At 55.1% G+C, this 20,358-nt stretch overlaps 1 protein-coding gene across 2 annotated transcripts; it reads right to left on the reverse strand.

Annotated features, from left to right (window-relative positions):
* Positions 1-659: 659 nt before the first annotated feature.
* Mdfi (MyoD family inhibitor) lies at positions 660-15,676 on the reverse strand. 2 transcript variants are annotated; one of them, XM_046450730.2, is made up of 5 exons: positions 15,578-15,676; positions 13,940-14,026; positions 6,634-6,816; positions 3,718-3,942; positions 660-1,462 (listed from the first exon to the last, which is right to left on the reverse strand). In XM_046450730.2, exons 2-5 carry the CDS (start codon positions 14,013-14,015, stop codon positions 1,206-1,208), a joined length of 741 nt encoding a protein of 246 aa, XP_046306686.1. In that variant the 5' UTR covers positions 14,016-14,026; positions 15,578-15,676; the 3' UTR covers positions 660-1,205. The 2 variants fall into 2 exon arrangements, with proteins under 2 accessions (XP_046306686.1, XP_046306685.1); XM_046450729.2 differs by lacking the exon at positions 15,578-15,676 and adding an exon at positions 14,157-14,298.
* Between the last annotated feature and the right edge of the window lie 4,682 nt (positions 15,677-20,358).

Here is a 20,358-nt window from a genome sequence, read left to right on the forward strand (position 1 = left end):
CACACATCAGGGTCCACACTCCCCGAGTGCCATCCTGCAGTTCCCAGACCTGGCTGCTGGCCAGGCCTCCTGTCTGCACGCCAACAGCACTGGACAGATGGCCTCTGCGCTCCTCTGTGTTTCCTCTTCCTCTAGCCCCTGGCGACTGGGGCCAAATGAACTCCCACTCAAGTCCTAGCCCGCCTCCCAGTGAGACTCAGGTACAGGCTCAGAGTGGGTTGGGCCTGAGGTGACCCTCTCCTGGGCACCCCTCTGCTGCCAACATGGATTCACCCTATGCCTGGGACTAACTCATGGGGAAGAGCTTGGAGAAGCTGGAGTCAGCAGGAGATTGATTAATCAAAACCTGAACACATCTGTGGTCAATTAATCCTGTGCCAAAGTTAACTCTTCCCTGTCTGGATTTCTCCTGCCCTTTGGTGGGAAGAGGGAACAGGGTGAAAAGTGGGCACCCCCTCCCTCCCTCCCCTGGGGTAGCATGAATGGGTGGGGGGGCAGGAAAGGGTTACCCAATGGGGTGCTTGTTAGGGGGTTAAAGGGAGCGTTTGCTTTGGAGCATTATGGTCCTTGGAAATCAGTCACAAGCCTGAGCAGAGCAGAGACGGACAAATATCTGTATTTACAGCAATAAACCAAACAGACCCTCCCCCACCCCTTCCAGTCTTTTCTGTACTGTTCCCCCTCCCGTCAGGCCCTGGGTCCAGGCCTGGCTTCTTGGGTCACTGCATAGGCTAGGCCCCCACAAAGCCCAGGAAAGGACTCGGGGAGGGGCTTGGCTGGGGCGGGGCAGGTGAATCTTTTCACATTTTGCTGTCCTCGAGGCCTGGGGGGGCAGGGGAGGTGGGCACCAGGACTAGAGAGGTAGAGAAGCACACGCCCCCCCTCCACCGCCCCCTCCTCTAACTTTCACAGTGTTCCGCAGCCCTGGTGGCTGGTCCTAGAGTGGCCCCCACCCTTGTCCCATCTCACCAGATCCTTGGTGCTGGGGTCCCTGGTAACCAGCTGGGAGGGCAGGATTGTCTGTCGTGGGCCCAGCTCCCTGGCTGAGGTGTCCCTACAGAGCACCCACCCAGTCTGCTCTTGGGGCTGGTGCTCTGGGAGGGCCCCGGAGGCTGGGAGCGGAGGCTGGGAGCGGAGGCTGGGAGCGGAGGCTGGGAGCGGAGGGGTTATCAAGCTTCATGGGGCAGCCCTAGGGCTGGGGCGGGTCAGGAGGAGAAGCAGAGCCCGCAGCACTCCATGCAGATCTCCAGGCAGTCGGCCGACTCACAGCAGGCGTCCAGGATGCCGCAGTCCAGGTCGCAGGGCAGGTCGCAGTCTGCGCACTCGCCAGAGCCACAGCAGCAGCAGCAGAGGCACGAGTCCTCGGAGCTGCAGGAGCCGCAGGTGGCACAGTCCAGGACGATGTTGCACAGCGTCAGGAACTCACAGAACAGGCAGGACAGGACACAGTGGACACAGCAGTCTGCGGGGAGGTGGAGGGAGCGGGTGTCAACGGCTAGGGGAGAAAGGCAGCCAGCAACAGCGGCCACAGCAGGGCTCCTGCTGTCAGACCCCACAGCTCTGGGAAGGGGTGATTGTGAGGAGGCCGTTTCTTCCTAAGCAATGACCTGGGGCGTAGCACACTGAGCACCTCAAGAGTGGGGGCAGGAGCCCAGGCAGTCTGGAGTGGGAATCCCTGCGCCCAATCCCTCTTGGTTTATTTAGTGACACCCAGAGAGAGTGCTAACATGTCCCGGGCACTGTGCAATGCGAGGGATTAAATTAATTTAAGCTTCCAACAGCTCTATGATGTGACAACTGTTATTAGCCCCACTCTACAGATGAGGAAACCGAGGCACTGAGAAGCTGTCACTTCCAAAATACATCCAGAATCCTACCGCCCTGCTCACCCCTTTCCTGGGCAATTGCAAGAGCCCCACTGCCCTTGGCCACCCCTCCCCAAACCTGCTGTCCATTCAGAGCCAGACTTTAAAGACCATCTTCTGTTCACAAGAATTAAATGGCTCCCTCATCCGGAGCAAAAGCCATCTGCTTCTTTCCCCAAAGGCCACCTTTTGGTGAGCGCTTCTACCACCCCGTTCCATAGCACTCCAGCACTGCCTGGCCCTGCCCCAGAGGACCCAGGCCCCACACTATGGCTGTACCCTGATGGTCATCTCAGGCAGGCGTCTTGGAGTGTTCTGTTCACTGGTTATGACAAATTCTTAGAACGGCCCCTGGTACATAGCCAGTGCTCGGGAATACGTGATAATCAATAAAGGCAGAACCCTGTCTGAGGGCACCCGGCCGCTGGAGTGGTGGAGCTAGGAGTCCTGCAGCTGTAGCCCTCAGTGGGCTGCTGGATGCTGAGCTGGCAGCCCTCTTGGAGAGCAGGCCAGTGGGCAGAGGACCCAGGTCCCTAGACCTGAGAGTCTCACTCTGATATGGAGGAGCTCACCCTGTCCTGCATTCCTGTGCAGAGGAGGAGGGTCTTCTGCAGGGCCTTGAAGCTATCTCCAAACTGGGTAGGGTAGTTTCCTTCAAATGCAAATCTAGTGAGCCATCACCCTGTTTAAAACCCTCAATGGCTCCCTATTGCCCTCCAGACACAGTCTAGGTCCAAGGAAGGTTGACCAGGCCCTCCCAGAGCCCCTGCCTGCCTGGAACCTCCCTCTCCTTTTGCACTTCATTCCTCAGCCTAACTGCACTAGCCACTTCTCACCTCTGTGCCAAACTCCCTGGCTAGATCCTCCAATTCAGGCTCCAAGACTTGCTCAGACTACTTCAGAGCCTGCCTGGGCCCCCCTCCCCAGCATTCTGGGCCGGTGTGGGTGCCCTTGTTAACATGATCCTCCGTGCATGGCTTTATTGCTGCATCTGTTGCATTGTGTGAGATGATCCATCTGTGCCTCTCATGAACACTGTGTGAGGACACGGGCTGGGTACCCAGCACATAGCAGATGCCCAGGCCACGTTAAATACGACTATGGGCAGAGCCTGCCCCACGGGGCAGGAAGGTTTCCAAATATGTGCCAATGTGCACGTTGAATCCTGTTTGCAGATGAAGGGGCCAGGGTCCCCCAACATGTGCAAGGTGAAGGTCAGGCAGCTACTGAGTTATAGGCAGTTGTCCCCCATGTTGAATGGGTGCCTGGAGGGGCAGGGGAGCTGGCTGGCCAGGGTGGCCCTGCAGGATCAGCAGGGGGGTGGTGGATCCGGGTCCTCTGACCCACCACCCCCTGCACCCTGCAGCCCTGCCCCACGCCTCAGTCAAGTTTTATTACATTATATGCTTTTCACTGGGTCCACTCCTTGGGGAAAATTTCTTTTCCTTTTCTATTTTTGTGGTGCTAGGGATTGAACCCAGGGCTGGTGCATAAGTGCTTTACCACTGAGCTCCACCCTGCCCCTGGAGGAAACTTTCTGATTCCAGGAAGGAGGGGGCTTAGTGGATCAGCCCAGGTGGCTCCATTCCTCATTCTAGAGAGCAGGAGAGGCAGGGATTGGCTTTGAGAATGCAGGTGTGCCTCAGGGACCCAGCAGGTATGCTTCGCACAAGGTTCACTGTCAGGAGCAGGCTTCAAGGAGTTCTGAGAGCCCAGGCTCCTGGGCCCTACGCAGAGATCGATCGAGGAGGTCGGAGGTTTTGTTCTGACCAGTAACCACCAGGCGAAGATGCCGCCTCTGGCTGTGTGGATGGAGTTTGCAGGTCTCCTGGGGGGTGGGATGGGCACTCACCTTCCTGCGCCTGGAGGGGGATCTGGGAGGTGGATGATTTAGTGCTGCCCTTGCTCCTCTTGCTGCCCTGGCTGGCCAGAGATGGGTGTGTCTGCAACTTCCGGTGGGCCTTGGGGCCACCTAGGGCACCATTCCCAGCACGCCTGGCATGGCCCAGCTCTGAGGGGTGGCCGGAGCCATTTGATAATAAAGGGGTGCAGCCCAAGGGGTTCCCCTGAGGCTGGCCTGGAGAGATGAGAAAAAAGGATGATGAGCAAGAGGTGGGGGCCACTCAGCACCCCTCCCACACGGAGCTCTGCTCTAATCCTGACTGCCTCATTCTTAGACGTACCCCAGGGGACTTGGTTAGACTTATCTTCTGAAGATGAGGAAACTGAGCTGACCAGCCCAGAGCCACACCATGAAACAGCAGCAGATTGAAGCCCAGGTCCGCACTCCTTCCTAGTCCTGGGCCTATTCCAGAAAGACAGGGGTGCAAGGCCAGGGGCGGGGCTCAGAGCCTGGACCCCAGGTTCTTGGCCACATGAAATCCACCCTCTTGCTCTTGGAGTCCTGGGATTTTGTCTAGAGTGGTGGTAGTGGGTGGTAGTGGGTGGGGGTGGGGGGGACAGCAGCGAAGCAGTTAACTTTCACCTTGGCCTCTGCCAAGCCCCCAGCTGTTTTTGCCCTTGGTGCGCTGGGTGATTTATTGGAAACATCTGTTTGGAGATGAACGCCTGGAATCCAGGGGCTCCTCACAGCAGCCCCTCTATCTGCTGCTCCTTCCTCCTGAGCTCTCCGGCTCAAGCCTCTGGGCAGATGGGAGAATTTGGGGAGGGGGTTCTTGGGGTCTGGGTGGGAGAAGGGAAGAGGAAACTAGCAGGGAAACCCCCAAGGCCAGGACCCCATGCCCCTGTTGAAGGCCAAACTTGAGCTTTATCAATGGAGTGCAAGGAAGCTGACTCTGCCAAGTCCCAGTTCCTTCCTGGGCCTCTCTCAGGGGATCCTCAACTGGAGGGCTCCATTGGGGGTGAATAGAGGAGTGTGTGTGTGGGGGGTGGGTGATGTGGGGAGGGGACTGAGAGAGGTCAGGAGAGCTCTGGGACCCCCAGCAGGGCTCTCTGTAAATGTGAGGCACTTCAGTCCCTCAGAGATAGGTCTGAATCCCCTGCTCCCTCCATGCTCTCCTGAGTGGTTGATCTGTACAGAAGGGAGATGTATGGGGACCCCAGATGCCAAGGGAAAGTGACCTCAGTGTTCCCCTTGACTAAAGGGGCTGGGCCTTCTCCTAACAGTGGAGGTCACAACACTGAGCACTGACTGAGCACTTGCTGCATGCCAACCACTCCTCTAAGCACTTGCTGAATATTCTCTCACTGAAATCTTTTCTATAGATTTTTTACTGATGAGGAAACTGAATCCCAGAGAGGTACGGTAAGTTGCCTAAGGTCACACAGCTAGGAAGTCTCTGATGTGGGGTCAGCCTGGAGATTAGGAGCTGGGGCTTAGAGGGCAAGGAGTGGGCAGAGGATGGGAGACAAGGGGTTGGGGAACAAGCTGCTAGGGTCACACAATAACTACTCTTAGAACTGGTAGCGTGCACCTTTTGAGCAGTTATTGTGTATGAGGTTCACTACAAAGGGCTTTACCTAATGGTGACCTGCTTTAACCATTATGAGAAATCTGTCATTGGCCCCCTTTCACAGATGGGAAAAGTGAGGCCAGAAATGGTAAAACTCACCAAAGTTCCCACAGCTAGGGAGTGGGGAGCAGGGGGAAGGCAGGAGGCAGGCTCCGCAGAGGTTCCAGGCCAGGGGCCTCTGGCCAACCGTGGGGCAGGAGCCGGCATCTGGGTAAACAGCTCAAGGCCATGGGAAGTGGCTGGGTCTGAATCATCCTGGCCTCACAGAGGGTGGCCGGGATGAGTCCTTGGCCAGCTTCGGTGCCCCTTGCCCTGCTGCCTAAACATGGGCACAGTGGCCAGAGGGCGGGAGAGTGGTGAGCCGAGGGCTCTGGGAGGTGTGGGCAGACAGAGCCTGCCTGTGGCCTCAGCTGGGGGGTGGCCATGGGGGTGGGAGTGGGGGCTGAGTCACAGAGCAAATACTGGGGCCACAGACACAGGAGTGTCTGTCCCACTCCCACCCAGGCCCCCTCCTCTGTGGCCTCAGCCCTGACCTCCTTCTCTCAATTCTGCCGGTGGGTGTGTCTGGAAGAGGCTGAGGGCGCTGTGGTAGCAGGACTTAGCATCCTGCCTTCCAGGGAGTCCAGCTTAGCCCCAGATGCCCTGGCTGGAGGCAGCTCCTGCCTTGGCTATGCCAGCCGGGCGGGCAGCACAGCAAAGAGCACAGGCCAGACAACCTCAGTCCCCCAGCTCATGACCAGGGTGAGCAGTTTCTCTGTGCCTCACTTTCCTCATCTGTAAAATGGGCTTGGCAACAGCTGTCCTCCTGCCTCACTACAGGTTGATGGGGAGAGCACATGAGCTCATTCGAGGGAAGACAGTTGGAAAGTAAAAATGGATGTTGGGGATTTGCTTTAGTGATTATAAAATGATTCCCACAGCCCCTTCCTCTGCTCTTGAAGGTGAGGGGAAGAATTCTCTCCCTCCCAAGATTCCCATAGAGACCTTGAGCCAGGCCTGGGAACGGAGCTGAATGAGTCCCTTTCTCTCCAGAGCAGTTGGGTGCGTCTCTCCTTCCTTTTGGCCCTGGATCCCCTGAAGGGCGGGGCTGCATCACGCTCCAGCTCCCACCCCAGCCGGCCCCCAGCTATCTCTTGGAGGCCAGGGTGCCTCTTCCCTCCTGTCTGGAGTACCTTGCCTAGAGCCCAGGTTAATAACCACTTAGTGAAGGTCTTCTTCCTCGACAGAAAGGTGGCAATGGCACCCTACATGCCCCGCTACCCACAGTACCACCCCAACGGCCCCCTAGGACTCACACGTCACAGCTTCTGTGGGTACAACGAGGTCAGTGCTGTCCAGGACCTGGGGAGCCCCAGGGCTACTGCCTTGGGGCATGGGGGGTGCCTCCTCCTCCAGGGAGCCCTCCTCTGACGCTGCCTCCGCAGGATGAGCAGGTCCTGCTACTACCTCCAGCCCGGGTAGGAGGGACAGGGTCTGGGCTGGGGAAAAAAGCAGATGACTGAGGTACAAGTCCCTGGTTCCGGTCTGCCCAGACTGAGGCCTAGGTCATGGCCCCACATGCCCAGTAAGTCCGCAACTTTGTACCCAGTTTACCACCCCGTGAGTGAGCAAAGGTGTGTGCCCATGTGTGTGCGGTATGTCCATGTGTGTGTGGCATCAGGAGGAGGGGCCAGGGATGGAGGTATAAAGGGAGGGAGGGAGGGGCAGGAACAGTGCAGGAGGGAACAGTCAGCCACCCAGGGGCAGACAGGGACAGGCAAAGGGGGTGGCTGGGAGAGAGCAAGAAGGGACGGAGAGAGGTGGAAGCAAGAGAGCATCGAAGGCGGGAGACTGGGCACAGAAGGCCAGAGCCCTGGAGACCCCAGGAAATGTTAACAGCATGAAAGTCAGTGACAGAGAGAAAGATAAAGACAGGGGCAGGGGCCGAGCTGAAGGAAGAGAGAACATGACACGGAGAAACTGGGTCAGAGAGAGGCGGATGGCGGTGCAGGAGGAGTGAGAGGAACCTGGGGGGTGAGGAGCAGGGAGGGGCAGCAGGCAGGAAGAGAGTCAAGGACGCGGCCCAGGAGCGCTGGGGAAGAGGTGAACCGCAGCCACAAGTAATTATAGTGGCTCTGGGTAGGGTGGCTGGAATGCAGAAATGGAGCCACCTTCAAACCCACAACCCCCCAGCTGGCAGGACCAGGGCCCCCAGGCCTAGAGCGAGAGAAGGGGAGAGAAGGGGGAGGGAGGCAGAGAGCAGTCTGAGCTCCCAGTGCCTCAGCCGCTGCTGGGGAGGCCTGAGAAGCAAAGTCATGGAGCAGGACCCAGGCTGCAGCGAGGACAGGGCCTCCCGCCTACCTCTGCACTCACACATACCCCAGGTGGGAAGAAAGAGGAGACATAGGAACAAGAGACTTGGAGAAATGCAGAGATCAAAAGGGCTTGGGGGAGCCACAGCCAAGAGAGTGGGCAGAGGAAGATGAAGGGAACCAGCAGCTAGAAGCCCCGAGTGCAAGACACACCCTTCCATACACGCCCTCGAAGACGCCACAAGATGCCCAGACAGAGATACAGAGAAGAATGGCCTCCCGGATTGAGATGAAATCAGTCACAGAAAACAGAGGCGTTGACATGCGTGTCTTTCTCTCAGCTATCTCCAAATGAGAGAGAGAAAGAGGAGAGGAGAACAGAGGGAGGAGACAAGTTAGAAGGATCAATTAAGGTTGGGGCATGCCAACATGGGGGATGGGAGCTGGAGGGAGGTTGGGGGTACAATCCAATGGCCAACCTTCCTCCCTAGGCTTGAGCCTCAGGGACCCCTGAAGAATCCTTGTTCCAAAGACTGTGGTCCCTCTTGGCCAGGGGGACCAAAGTTCCAGAGGCCCATGTGGGTAGCACAAAGGACAGCAGGCCCGAGTGGGCATGCTTGTGCCTGCCCAGGGCAAACCACAGGCCCTGCCTGGAGCTGGGGCAGGTAGGAGGGAAGGGCCTGGCTCCTGCAACTTCTGAGGGCTGCACAGTTACGTATTGAGGGCCTTCCTGGAGCTCCAGGGGGGCAACGCTCCTTGGGCCTGTTGAGAGCGCCCCTTGCCATCTGGATTAACTATCCTGTAGCCAAATGGCTTTTGGAAGATTACAGGGCTGAGACAAGAGGGAACAGGCAGGCAGGGATGCGAGTTGAGGGGAAAAAATACTGTGTGCTAGATGGATCCTCCTCTAGCCACGAGCCTGGTCTATACCCGCGAGCCTGGTCCATACCTGTGAGCCTGGTCTATACCCGCAGAGACACCATTCTGGAGGGCTAGGACCAAGCCTCCATGAAGAGGGAAGCCCAGACTTGGGTCCTAATTTTCAGGAAAGGAGGGCCCTGCCCAGCTCCAGACCCTGGCCCCTAGAGGATCATGCCATGGTCCCATGCCCTGAACTGGTCTCCCACGTGGTGTCATGGAAAGACCTGAGCAAGGAGCTAGAAAGTCCAAGTCTTGCTTTTTAACCAGTTACCAGTTTGGACAAGTTATCAGAATTTAGATTACCTTGCACAGAAAGGGTGCAAAGAGCAAATGAAATGCACAGCAGCACCCCATCATGCAGGGTGGTTCAAGAATACCTCCACCACCTCCTCCCTGGCCGCTGCCTTCTTTCCTTCCCTCCTATTCTCCCTATTTTTTTCCGCCCTTCCTCCCTCCCCTCCCTCCCTTCCTGCCATGCTGTTTGGTTTAACATTTATTAAGCATCCACAAGATGTCTAGCAATATCAAGCACTAGGTGTCCCAGAATGAGAAGTACCAGGTCACAGCCACAGGAGACTCTGTCAGGCTGGGGCAGGGCTGTCACAAACACTGAGGAGCAAGAGTTGCAGTAAGGGCATTGATTAGAACTGAAGAAGCACAAAAAATGGGCACCTAGTCCAGGTGTGTGTGCCCAGGGGGTTTCCTAGAAGCCACGTCTCAAAACAATCGTCGGTATAGAAGGGGGATATGGAGAAAAGAAGCAGGAACCCAGATCCCAGAAGGAATAGCCACAGCAGGAATGAGAGAGAGAGAGATGTGGCTGGTAAGCCTAGAATGACAGCTGGGGGACAGCAGGCCTGTGTCAATTCTCAGGTTTTTCTCCTGAGGTCACCAGGGCACATAGGGGGTGATATTGTTATTGGCCCTCAGAGTTAGGGAGGAAGAAAAGAGAGAGTTCAAGGAGACTGGAGCCCCCAGCTCCATCTTCTTCACTTTACCCAAAGTGCCCAGCTCCCTCTACTCTTCCTATCAGCACCCATAAGACTGGGAACCTGGAATCTGGCGGGAACAGGAAATTATCAAGAACCCAGAACAAGGTCTCAGGTGGCCAGTCCTACAGGACCATTTAAGGACCATGACATTCTGGCGTGGTCCTTAAACCTGGGAGGGCAAATGGGGTAGAGAGGACAGTCATATCCAGTGGTCTTGACCTGGTCACACAGAGAGACAGACCTGGAGCCAGGAAGGTGGCAAGAACTGAACTCCCTTCAGCACATGAAGAGAGGAAGAGGGGATTAAACCACATGTCCAGCGACAGACAAAAAGAATCAGAAGGAAGAAGAAGCTGCAAGAAGGCCCAGTCTGCAAAGAGGACTCTGTCCCTGAGGGCCCAGACACTGTGCTTGCTTGGAGCAGGCAGAGGAGAAAAGCCAGACCACAGGTGGAGTTGTGGTTTGCACATCAAGAGGCTGAAGAGCCCCGTTTTCCTTTTATGACTATGAGGCAACCCTGTCTAGTCACAGAGGGGAGACTGCTCTGTCCTGCAGGGTGTAAGTGCGGAGTGGATGGAGGGAAGACGTGGCCAGCAGAGGTCAAGAGGAGCCAGTGTGTGGATTGCAATTCGCATCTTGCAGGAAGACACCTGCCAAAGGGGTTCATGGAGGGTGCTGAGGTTCTGGTTGCAGCCCCATCCTCCTAGAACGTGCCATCTGCTCCCCACCTATGTCCCTGCTCCACCTGCCTACAGGGCCATCATTTTCCAACTTGCACAGGGGGCTCAAACATGCTGTTGGTGTCTTTGAGCAGAAGTCCCCAACTTCTCCTCTCAGGAGTCTCTATCCACAATGGGGAACAAAGAAAGGCAACAGCCCCTTTGACAGAGTACTGCCACCCCCAACATGGATGCCTTGGGCAATGCCCCGAGTTCTGTAAAAGACAGCCAACCCCCAAAGCAGGGGGAAGTGCTATGTTTAAATCCATAAACCCAAGAGGAAGGCTGAGGGGCTCCCTCTGCCTGCTGTCCCCCAAGTCAAGGGGTGGTCCTGGGCCAAGAAGGAATAGGGGGACCTCTTCCAGTTGGGATGGGCTCACTTCAAATCTGAACAGAACCCAGGGGGACTGGTGTGGGGAACAGCCCATGTTCCAGAGCTCCTACACCTGGTCCCTCAAGTCCAGACCCCTCCATTGTCTTTGTGGATAGTGGATCTGGGCTCCTTCCTTGGAGCTCTGACCATATCTGGAGAGAGAAGATCAGGACCTCTTCTGATCTGGAACTCCATGCTTCAGTCTCTCCTTGGTCTACCACTCAAGACTTCAATTGATGTCTTCAGTGGAATCAATGTTCAAAGGTCCCGTGTTCCAAGCAGACTGACCTGTCCATGGCCTTGGGCCATCCCCTGGCCTTGTGACCAATCCAGCTGTGCTTATATTGTTCCTCCAGACACTCTCCAAATCTAGCCCAGCCTTCCTGCCCCGGTTGGAGCTCCATCTCTTCCTCCAGAAAGCTTCTCTTACCCCTGAGCCAGGAGTCCCTCCTCCAAATGGTCTGGTTGGTAAGAAGTTGGCACCTGTGTCCCCTCTTGTGAATTATAACTTGTTAGTCTTATAGACCCTGAGCCTTCCCTGCCTCCCTCCCTTGGGGTGATGTCTACTCCTTTGCCTGACATCCTCCGCACATGCCTGATCTGAAATTCAGGATGCCCCAACTCAGGAGAAGGAGACAGAAAGACACAGCACGGAGGATTTGGGGAGGCATTAGTCCTTGAACCCCAAGAAGTCTGGAGAAGATGGACTCCATTGATGTGCACATGGTAAATGTGAATGCCCTAGTCAGTCTTGGGTCACCCAGCTGAGACTGGAGAGGGCCTGAGCTGCCAGTTAGGCTGGGTCTGGTTGGTTTTATTTTAGGTCCAAAGGCTCCAATTCCCCAGGAAATTCAATTTAGAAGCATGTACAGGAATGTGACGCCCCAGTGCCGGGCAGAAATCTGCTTGTGAGTTAGGGAGCCAGGCTCCGGAGACTGTCAAGGATGGGTGGGGAGGAGGCCACTGGGGGAGCCAAGGGTGTGAGGGCTTGGCCACCTGCCCCAACCAGAGCTGCCCTGCGTGTCCCTTGTGCCCTGTCTGCATCTTGGGCAGCTGAAGAACGGGGCCAACTTGTTCCCTGGCTGTGCGACCCATAGGGCCCCTAGGGGTAGTGCTATGGCCTTGCTGTTCTGTGGGTGCATGGGGAGCAAGGGCAAGGGCAGGGAGCTTAGCGGGTCCTGGTCTCAGATCCAGGCACGGTGCGGTGGGGTTTTGGCTGGGTGTCCTGTGGTTTGGGCTTCCTGGGCAGCAAGCTCATTCTCCCAAGGCAGCAGCCCAGCAAGGCCTCTTGTTATGAAAGCCACATTGTCTGGCTCAGTCGAGGCTGGGGAGGGGGCTTCCTGGGGCACTGGGGGGCCTCAAATTACAGACCAGAGTTTAACCCTTCCAGTTTCCCACCCTGGACTGGGGTCCTGTCTTGAGCACACAGCCCCCACTTCAGCTGCTGAGCTCAGGACAGGTCGGATGAGGAAGGGGGTCTTGGAGGGGGAAGTAGAGGAGACAAGCAGAGAATGGACAGGGGAGGAAGAAGCAGGGGATGGGAGGAGGCAGGAGGCTGAGCAAGAGAAGGGAGCGAGAGGCTGAGAGGGATGGAGAAGGCTCCAGACACAAAAACTTCCCAGCCTCTGCCCCCAGTTCTTCCTCCAGGTTGAGGAAGTCCAGTTCTTCTCTCTCTCTCTCTCTCTCTCTCTCTCTCTCTCTCTGTTTGTGTGTGTGTGTGTGTGTGTGTGTATGAGAGAGAGAGAGAGAGAGAGAGAGAGAGAGAGAGAGAGAGAGAGAGAGAGAGAGAGAGAGACAGAGAGAGAGACAGAGAGGGGAGAGAAAAATTTAGTGGAAATTGAACCCAGGGGTACTTTACTACTGAGTTACATCCCCAGCCCTTTTTATTTTGATACAGGGTCTCACTAAGTTGCTGAGGCTGGCCTTGAATTTGTGATCCTCCTGCCCCAGACTCTCAAGTGGCTGGGATTAGGCATGAGCCACCCCACCCAGCAAGAGCCCAGTTCTTGACCTGGTTTATTCCCCAGAAGTCAACGTTCCTGATCCAGGGGCCTCATAGAAAGAGCAGGGACTCAGGGTTAGTGAAAAAGGGTGGCAGACACAGTGGTCTCATCTATGTGCTGCTAGATGCTGGCCAGACATTTCCCAACTGTCCTCACTCTGGTTTAGGAGATCCCCATCTCCCCAACTGTGGGGGTCCACACTAGGCAGTAAACTAAGATTCACTTTCCAAACAGGCAGACAAGCCCCTGTGGGTAGATATGGAGGCTGAGATCACAGAAGATCACCACAGGAAGTTAGGGCTAGAAGCAGGAGCAGACCCTCATTATTCAGAGTCAAAGAGGAAAAGAAAGGCGGGTGGACTGGGTGGGGGGGAGGCAGAGCATCAGACTAACAGAGGAGGGGCTCAAGTCATGAAATCCATGTTACAATTCTGCACTCCACACCCTGTCCCTGAAATCCATAAGTTCCTGGCTTCTTCGCGACCCTGACTTCCATTGCCAGCCTCAGGGACACATCTGTACAGGAAAGGGAAGGAACTGGGAGCCACCCTCTGCAGGACCCCTAGCCCAGACCCCCTCAGGGAGTCGCAAACCCTTCCTGCGTTAGGAGGCTCCGAAGGGAATGGGATGAGTAGGTTGGACTCCCTGGGGGGAGGGGGAGGGGCATTTCACGAGGTTGCTGACAGTGTGTGTGTGTGTGTGTGTGGTGTGTGTGTGGTGTGTGTGTGTGTGTGTGTGTGTGTATGTGTTTGTGCCTGTAGGGTAGAGGCGGTGGGGACTGGCCATTGGGGAGGTAAGGAAAGCGAGAGAGGAGATGGCAAGAAGGAGGGGAGGGGCCCGGTCCTGCAGCCGCTCGTGGCAGACAAAAGTTTTCGGGAAGCGTTCGGCGCTGGTTGGGCTGGGGGAAGGGAAGGAGAGAAGAACTCAGACACCACCCCGCCGCGCGCCCGCCCAAGGCCCCCATAAATATTTACACACTGGGCAGAAACGGTCGGGCCACAAATCCCAGACGGACGGACAGACACCACGGTGTGTGTGTCTGTGTCTGGTGGTGTGGCCGCGAGAGTTAGAGCCAACTTGGCGCAGCCGCCGCCTCTGTTAGGGGCCCTGCCTCTTCGCCCCAGCCCTCTACTGTCCTTGGACCAGGTCCCCAGTACCCAGAATTCTCGCCCCACCCCCACCCATCCCCCCCAGAACCGTCTCCCGGGGTCTTGGGGAGCGCAAGAGAACTGCGCCCCAATAACTGCTCCCCACCAGCCCGCCCAGTTCCCGTCCAGCTTCGCTCAACATTCCAGGTCCTACCTGGGTCCGGAGCTGCGCTAGGGGCTCCATGGGGCGCGTCGCAGCGAGAGGGGTGCTGGCCGCTCACCTGGGACATTGGCCCGGGACCTAAGGAAAATAGGGCTCAGCAGATAGGGTCGACCGACCTTTTCCCGATCGTGCGGGGGAATGGGGGACAAGCAGGGAAGATCAGCTCCGACGCGCGCCTCCGCGCCAATCCGCTCGGCCACCGACTCACTTGTGCGCTACTCTTGACCTGCAGGGATCAGCGCGCCCCGCCCGCCATGCGCGCCTGCAGCGGGCGCCGGGTTAGGGGCCGCTCGGCTCCACGGTCTCGCCCGGCGCCCCCTCCCCTCTCACTCGCTGCTTTCTCTCATTTCGGCGCCAGCTCGCGTCGTTCGCCCCTTCCTTCTTCCTTCTCTCGCTCAGCCCCCTCGCTCCTCCCCTGTTCTCTTCTGCCCTCCCCTCTTCCCTGGCCCACCCTGTCCCCGCCCCCTCCTCGCCTTCGCAGCCGCACCCCCCCCACACACCAGGTCCCTCCCCCGCACGGAGTTCGGCGCTGCCCGGCCGGACACGTCTGTCCGCGGGGAGTCCGAGGCCCTAGCCCCCACAGGAAGCCGACTCAGCTCGTTTCCTCCCTGCGCTCAGAGCCGGGCCCCAGTCTCCCCAAATCTCCGCCTCCCGAGGCCCAGGGCCCTGTTGGCTGCACAAGGGGCTGCGTTTTCCTTTGGTCCCAAATTCTGTAAGTTTGCACAAAATCAGGAGAGAGAGAGAGAGAGAGAGAGAGAGAGAGAGAGAGAGAGAGAGAAGAAAGAAAGAAAAGAGAGACACCCCACCTCGGGCCAATTGTTTGAATAATTTCAGTCCCCAAATTTTATCGTCCCAAAGATGAGAATGGTCAGTTCCTCGGGTACCCTTTGGCCGCTCGCTTCGGTCTCAGCTCTGGGTCCAAAGCTGGGTGCTTTGGGTCTGGGGCTCAGGGACCACAAACTCAACTCCCTAGAAGTTCCCCCTCCTGGAAATCCGGCTAGTGACTACCCCACCTCCCCTGTCCTACAGCAGCCCTGAGTTGGCATCGCTTATCCCCCACCCCTAGCAGCTGGGCGTGGGAATTCGTGTCAGAAAACCGACTTTGGAAGCAAAAAAGAGGTTCTCGGAATTCAGCCTTTCTTTGGGGTCCAGGCTGAAATTCCAGGCCTTCTAAGACGAAGGTACGTGCAGAAAGGAGGGAGCCCCTTCTAGCAGGGCCAGCTGTGAGCACATCTGGAATTGTAAGCCCTGGTGGTTGGAAGGAGCCGCCGTCAGTCAAGTCGGAGAAGGTGCAGGACTCTCATGGTGACCCCGGGACCAGACCCCTGAGATCCCGGGCTTGTGGCCTGCCAGGTGGGGCTGGGTGGGCCCATGGGATGATCCTCAGGTAGGACAGCCCACTGGGGTGACAGAGTCTCAGCTACACTGGATGCGCTGCCTGGGAGCCGCGTTTGGGCTCCCAACCACAAGGGCCAAGGAGCAATTAGGAAGGAGGCGGCGGCGCCAGGCCGCCTCTCGGGTCGGGCTTTACAGCCAGGATTGGAAGGGTGGAGCTGGACTGAGAGAGCCGGGCGAGGGACTCGGGGGCTTCTCTTTGGTCTCCCCACAGTCCTTGAAGTCGCTACTTACGGCGCTCGCAGGTCTTCGCGGCGCCGTCGGGGCCAGAACCGAGGCCGCCCCCACGGCGCCAGCAGCGCTCTCGCCACCCGCGGCCACGTCCCCGCGATGGGCCCGGGTGCTGCGGCCCGGAGTGAGGCGGGGCGGGCGGGGAGGCGGGGTCCCGCCCTCCCGGACTGGCTGCTCTCTGCGGGGACCTGGCCTGGCTCGGGATCGGGACGCTGGGAGAGCTGGAGAGGTGCATTCCCCTTTCCTGGCACGAGCTGAGTCACGGCCCCGCCCGCGCTAGGGCTTGGCAGCCGCAGCATTCTTACCGGCTTACCTGGGCCCCCGGGCAGGCCCCTCCTGCCTCCAAGAACAGGCCCACGATCTCGCTCTGCCCTCTCCCCAACCACAGATCTCAATCCTACCCTTCCCTCCCTTAGTTTCGCAGTCCCATTTCAGGGCCCCTAAACTCCGTGTCAGCCCAGACCTGGAGCCTTATTGTTCTGAAGTTGCCTGCGTGATCTCAAAAGCCCTCTGAATCTGACCCAGTAATAATGTCTGTTGTGTTGGAAATGTAAAATACACTTTCAATTTAATCCCACATGCTGGCTACACAGGTGTGCTCAGTGTGTAAGGATTCAGCAAGCTGAGTTTTAAAGTTACATGAACTTTTGTGTGTGAATAAAAAAGTTTGTGTTTTTTTTTTGGTGAACACTCATGACAATCAGCATTTCAGAACAGCACAGAGCATGGAACTTGGCATAGGGCTTTGACATGGAACTAGAGTTCAAATCCCAGCGTCTCCCCACTCGCCATGTTTCTCTGGGTAAGTTCCTTTCTGAACCTCAGGAGTGATGATCAAGGTGCCCTTACTTGGTAACCCAGTCTTCATGTCACCCAGGGCCAGGATTAGGGCAATGTAAGTGAGCTACTCTCCTGGGGTGCAAAACTTAAAAGGTGTCAAGATGCATAACATTTTATTTATATTTTACGTACCAGGGGTTGAACCTAGGGACACTTAACCACTGAGCTACATCTCCAGCCCTTTTTTATTTTGAGACAGGGTCTCCCTAAATTGCTTAGAGTCTCACTAAATTGCTGAGGCTGCCCTGGAATTTGGAATCCTTCTGCCTCAGCTTCCCAAATTGCTGGGATTACAGGTGTGGACCACCATGCCCGGCAAGATACATAATATTTTAAAGCAATATATATATATATATATATATTTTTAATGCACACAACAATAAGGCCAAATGAAGTGTGGTGGCCCAAACATGTAATCCCAGGGACTCAGGAGGCTGAGGCAGGAGGATGGCAAGTTTGAGGCCAACCTTGGCAATTTAATGAGACCCTGTTTCAATATAAAAAAAAAAAATTAAAAGGTTTGGGGATGTGGTTCAGTGGTAGGGCAGTCCTGGGTTCAATTCCCACCCCAAACCTAGCATTTTGTTCATCATGGACTTTTTTGCATTGATTTTGATTTTTAAATATATTGCAGAAAAATACTATTGTTGTTGCTTTTTCTTAATGACTGAGGTTTTTGACCTTAAGTTTTGTGCCTGAGCCAAGTGCCTCCCTTACTTCTGATTTTATATGCTTCACTAGTCCCTGCCCTGTTATTGTCTCTTCCTGAGGGACCTAGCCAGATGCCTGGGTAAATGAGAGGAGGTCAAAAGTGCATGCCTCTGGCACCTTCTCCCTCTGCGAGCACTAGCAGGGTTCTGCACCCACACCCAGGTGCCCCCTAGAGCCCACTGAGCAGTTCAGAGTAAAATGCAGAGTCTTTATAGGGGTCTTCAGCCACATTGTGCAGGCCGTACCTGCCCTTGCCTCCATCTCCCCTACATTTCTATTACAGCCAGTCTGCCTGCCTGCCTTCCTTCCTTCCTTCCTTCCTTCCTTCCCTCCCTCCTTCCTTCCTTCTCTCTCTCTCTCCTCCTCAAGCATGGGCTCACCTCAAGGGCTTTTGCACATGCTCTTCTCTCTGCCCAAAATATGCTCTCATGGCCCCTTTCCTCATGTCTTCTGCTTCTCTCACCTTGTAAGTGAGACCATCTCGGATCCCTCACTCTCTGCCTGTCATACCACTTTACTGTTCATAGATTTTTTTCACCACTTGACCTGTGGTACCTGTGCTCCTTTACTGGTACCTAAGCTCCATGGGTGCAACAACTTTGCCTTGTCCCCAGAATGGTGTCTGCCCCAGGGAGCTCAATGCACATTTCAGATGTACCCGTGGGAAAACAGGCCAGAGAGGGCAAGGGTGCAAGTCAGTGGCAAAGCCTTATTACATTCAGACTCCCACCTCAGTGCTCATTCCTATTCCCAGGCTCTTGCCCACGCTCCAGAGCCCTCCAGGCAACCAAGAGGACAGTAACGCCTGGCGTGGTCTCTGCCCCTCATACCGTCCCAGGTCTCCCCTCGGGCTTTTCCATGCGAAGTACTCTAGTGCCTGGCCAGCTCCAGCTGCAGTGCGCACCCGTCAGTGTCCAGCCGCAAGCACAGTTCTCCCCCCACTTCCTGTCCTGGCAGAGGCCAGTCGGTGGGCTGGGTGCTGCAGCTGGACCACAGCTGTGGTCCCAGCACTCTGGAGAATGGGAGACAGGACACTGTGCCTGGGAGGCAGGACCTTCCCAGAAGAGGGGTATGCAGAAGGATGTGGGCGTGTTTTTGTTTTGTTTTGTTTGTTTGTTTGAGACAGGGTCTTACTATTGCCCAGGCTGGCCTTGAACTCCTGACCTCACGCTAACCTCCTAACTGGGCCTGTGAGTAGCTGTAACTTCAAGCGCACCATACCATGCTAGGGGAAGGGGGTGTGTTACCTGTGGTGGAAAGAGGCTTCTGAGTAGGGATGGAGGACCCCACTCCCATCCTAGACCCCTCTCTGATGGGCACTGAGTAGTCCATGGGCTTCTTCCTCCCACCTCCATTCCTGACGGAAAGGGCATGTTATGGGGTAAGGGGAGCCCTGGGCCCTGGCCCTGGTTCCATCCTTCTCTTTGACTCCTTCTAGAAGGGGATGAGAGTGGTATGTCTCATTCAGCAAATGTGTGCCAGGCCATTGCTAGATACTTCTAGATTTGTGGCTTCCTTTAATGGCCACTTAATTTATATTCTGGAGCAAGCACTTCTACCTTGCTGTGTGATTTAGGACAAATTGCTTGAGTTCTCTGAGCTTCCAGGGTCATTTTACCACTGAGCTATATTCCAGCCTATTTTTTAAATTTTGAGATAGGGTCTCACAAAGTTGCTTAGAGTCTCACTAAATTTCTAAGACTGGCCCCAAACTTGCAATCCTCCTGCCTCGGCCTGCAGAGTCACTGGGATTACAGGCGTGTGCCATAGGTCCTACTAGCTCCCCATTTTGATTGTAAGGAGTAAGACATTGACTGTCATCCTGGTTGGACATTGACTTTCAGGAATTGTGACTCTTATGCCCAAGGCTTCCCTCCCCAGGGCTTGCCCTGCAGCAGAGGGGGGCCAAGCTTCAGGGGCAACATTTCTGGGTACCAAGTTTTATTTACAACACTTACGTATGTACTGATGGTAGCAGGCACAGTTCACAGCACTTCACATGAATTCACCCATTTAATATTCCCAATATTAAGTGCCAGTATTTCTTCATTTTGCAGATGGGAAAACAGACACGCACAGAGAGGTTAAGCAATTCACTCAAGCTTCTCAGCCTTTCACCTACCACCTGTTGCCTCCGGAACTTCCCATCTTCCCTGTGGCCACATGAGATGAGGAAGGTGACTCTGACCCATGACCCTCCAATCCTCCACTCCATGTTAGGGTTTCTTCCCCTTCATCATCAGGATCAGCAAGCAACTCCCAAGGTGTTAACTACATAGAATCCCTTACACAGGAGCCTTCAAAGTTTTTTTTTTTTATATAACAATTTAAACTTTATAACAATTGTAAATGAGCCTTTTGAAAAATTTAGGACAGTGGTGGCATGACTTTTTTTATTTGACAGATTTTATTTTTTAAAGAAATTCTAGGTTCACAGCAAATTTTAATGTAAAGTACAGAGTTCCCATGTGCCCCCTGTCTTCCTCCATGTCTACCAACAGAGGGGTACCTTGGTTACAATCAATGAGCCTACACTGATACATCATCATCATCCAAAGTCTGTAGTTGACATTAGGATTTATACTTAACATTATACGGTCTGTGGATTTTGACAAATGTATAATGATATGTGTTCACCATTATAGTATCACACAGAATAGTCTCACTGCTCCAAAAAATCCTTTGCTCCACCTAGTCATCTCCTTGTCCCCCTAACCCCTGCATCCACTGATCTTTTTACTGTCTACATAGTTTTATGTTTTTCTAGAATGTCATATGGAACCTTTTCACACTGGCTTCTTTTATTTAGTAATATACATTTAAATTTCTTCCATGAGCTGGGTGCGGTGATGCACACCTGTAATCCCAGCAGCTTTGGAGGCTGAGGCAGGAGGATCGAAAGTTCAAAGCCAGCCTAAGCAAATTAGCGAGGCCCTAAGCAATTTGGCAAGACCCTATCTCAAAAGAAAAAAAAAAAGGCTGGGGATGTGGCTTAGTGGCTAAGCATCCCTGGTTTCAACCCCAGGTATAAAAAAAAAAAAAAAAAAAAAAATTCCCTCCATGACTTTTTATGGGTGTGATAGTTTAATTATGTTTAACCCTGAATAATATTCCATTTTCTGCATGTACCATCGTTTATTTATCCACTCACCTGTTGAAGAACATCACAGTTGTTTCCAGATTTTGGCAATTTGTAAATAAAGCTGCTATCAATATCTGAGTGCAGGTTTTTT

This window comes from Marmota monax, unplaced genomic scaffold, assembly GCF_021218885.2.
Source record: "Marmota monax isolate L192 unplaced genomic scaffold, Marmota_monax_Labrador192_F-V1.1 WCK01_AAM20220418_F8-fsc00127, whole genome shotgun sequence".
NCBI lineage: Eukaryota > Metazoa > Chordata > Mammalia > Rodentia > Sciuridae > Marmota > Marmota monax.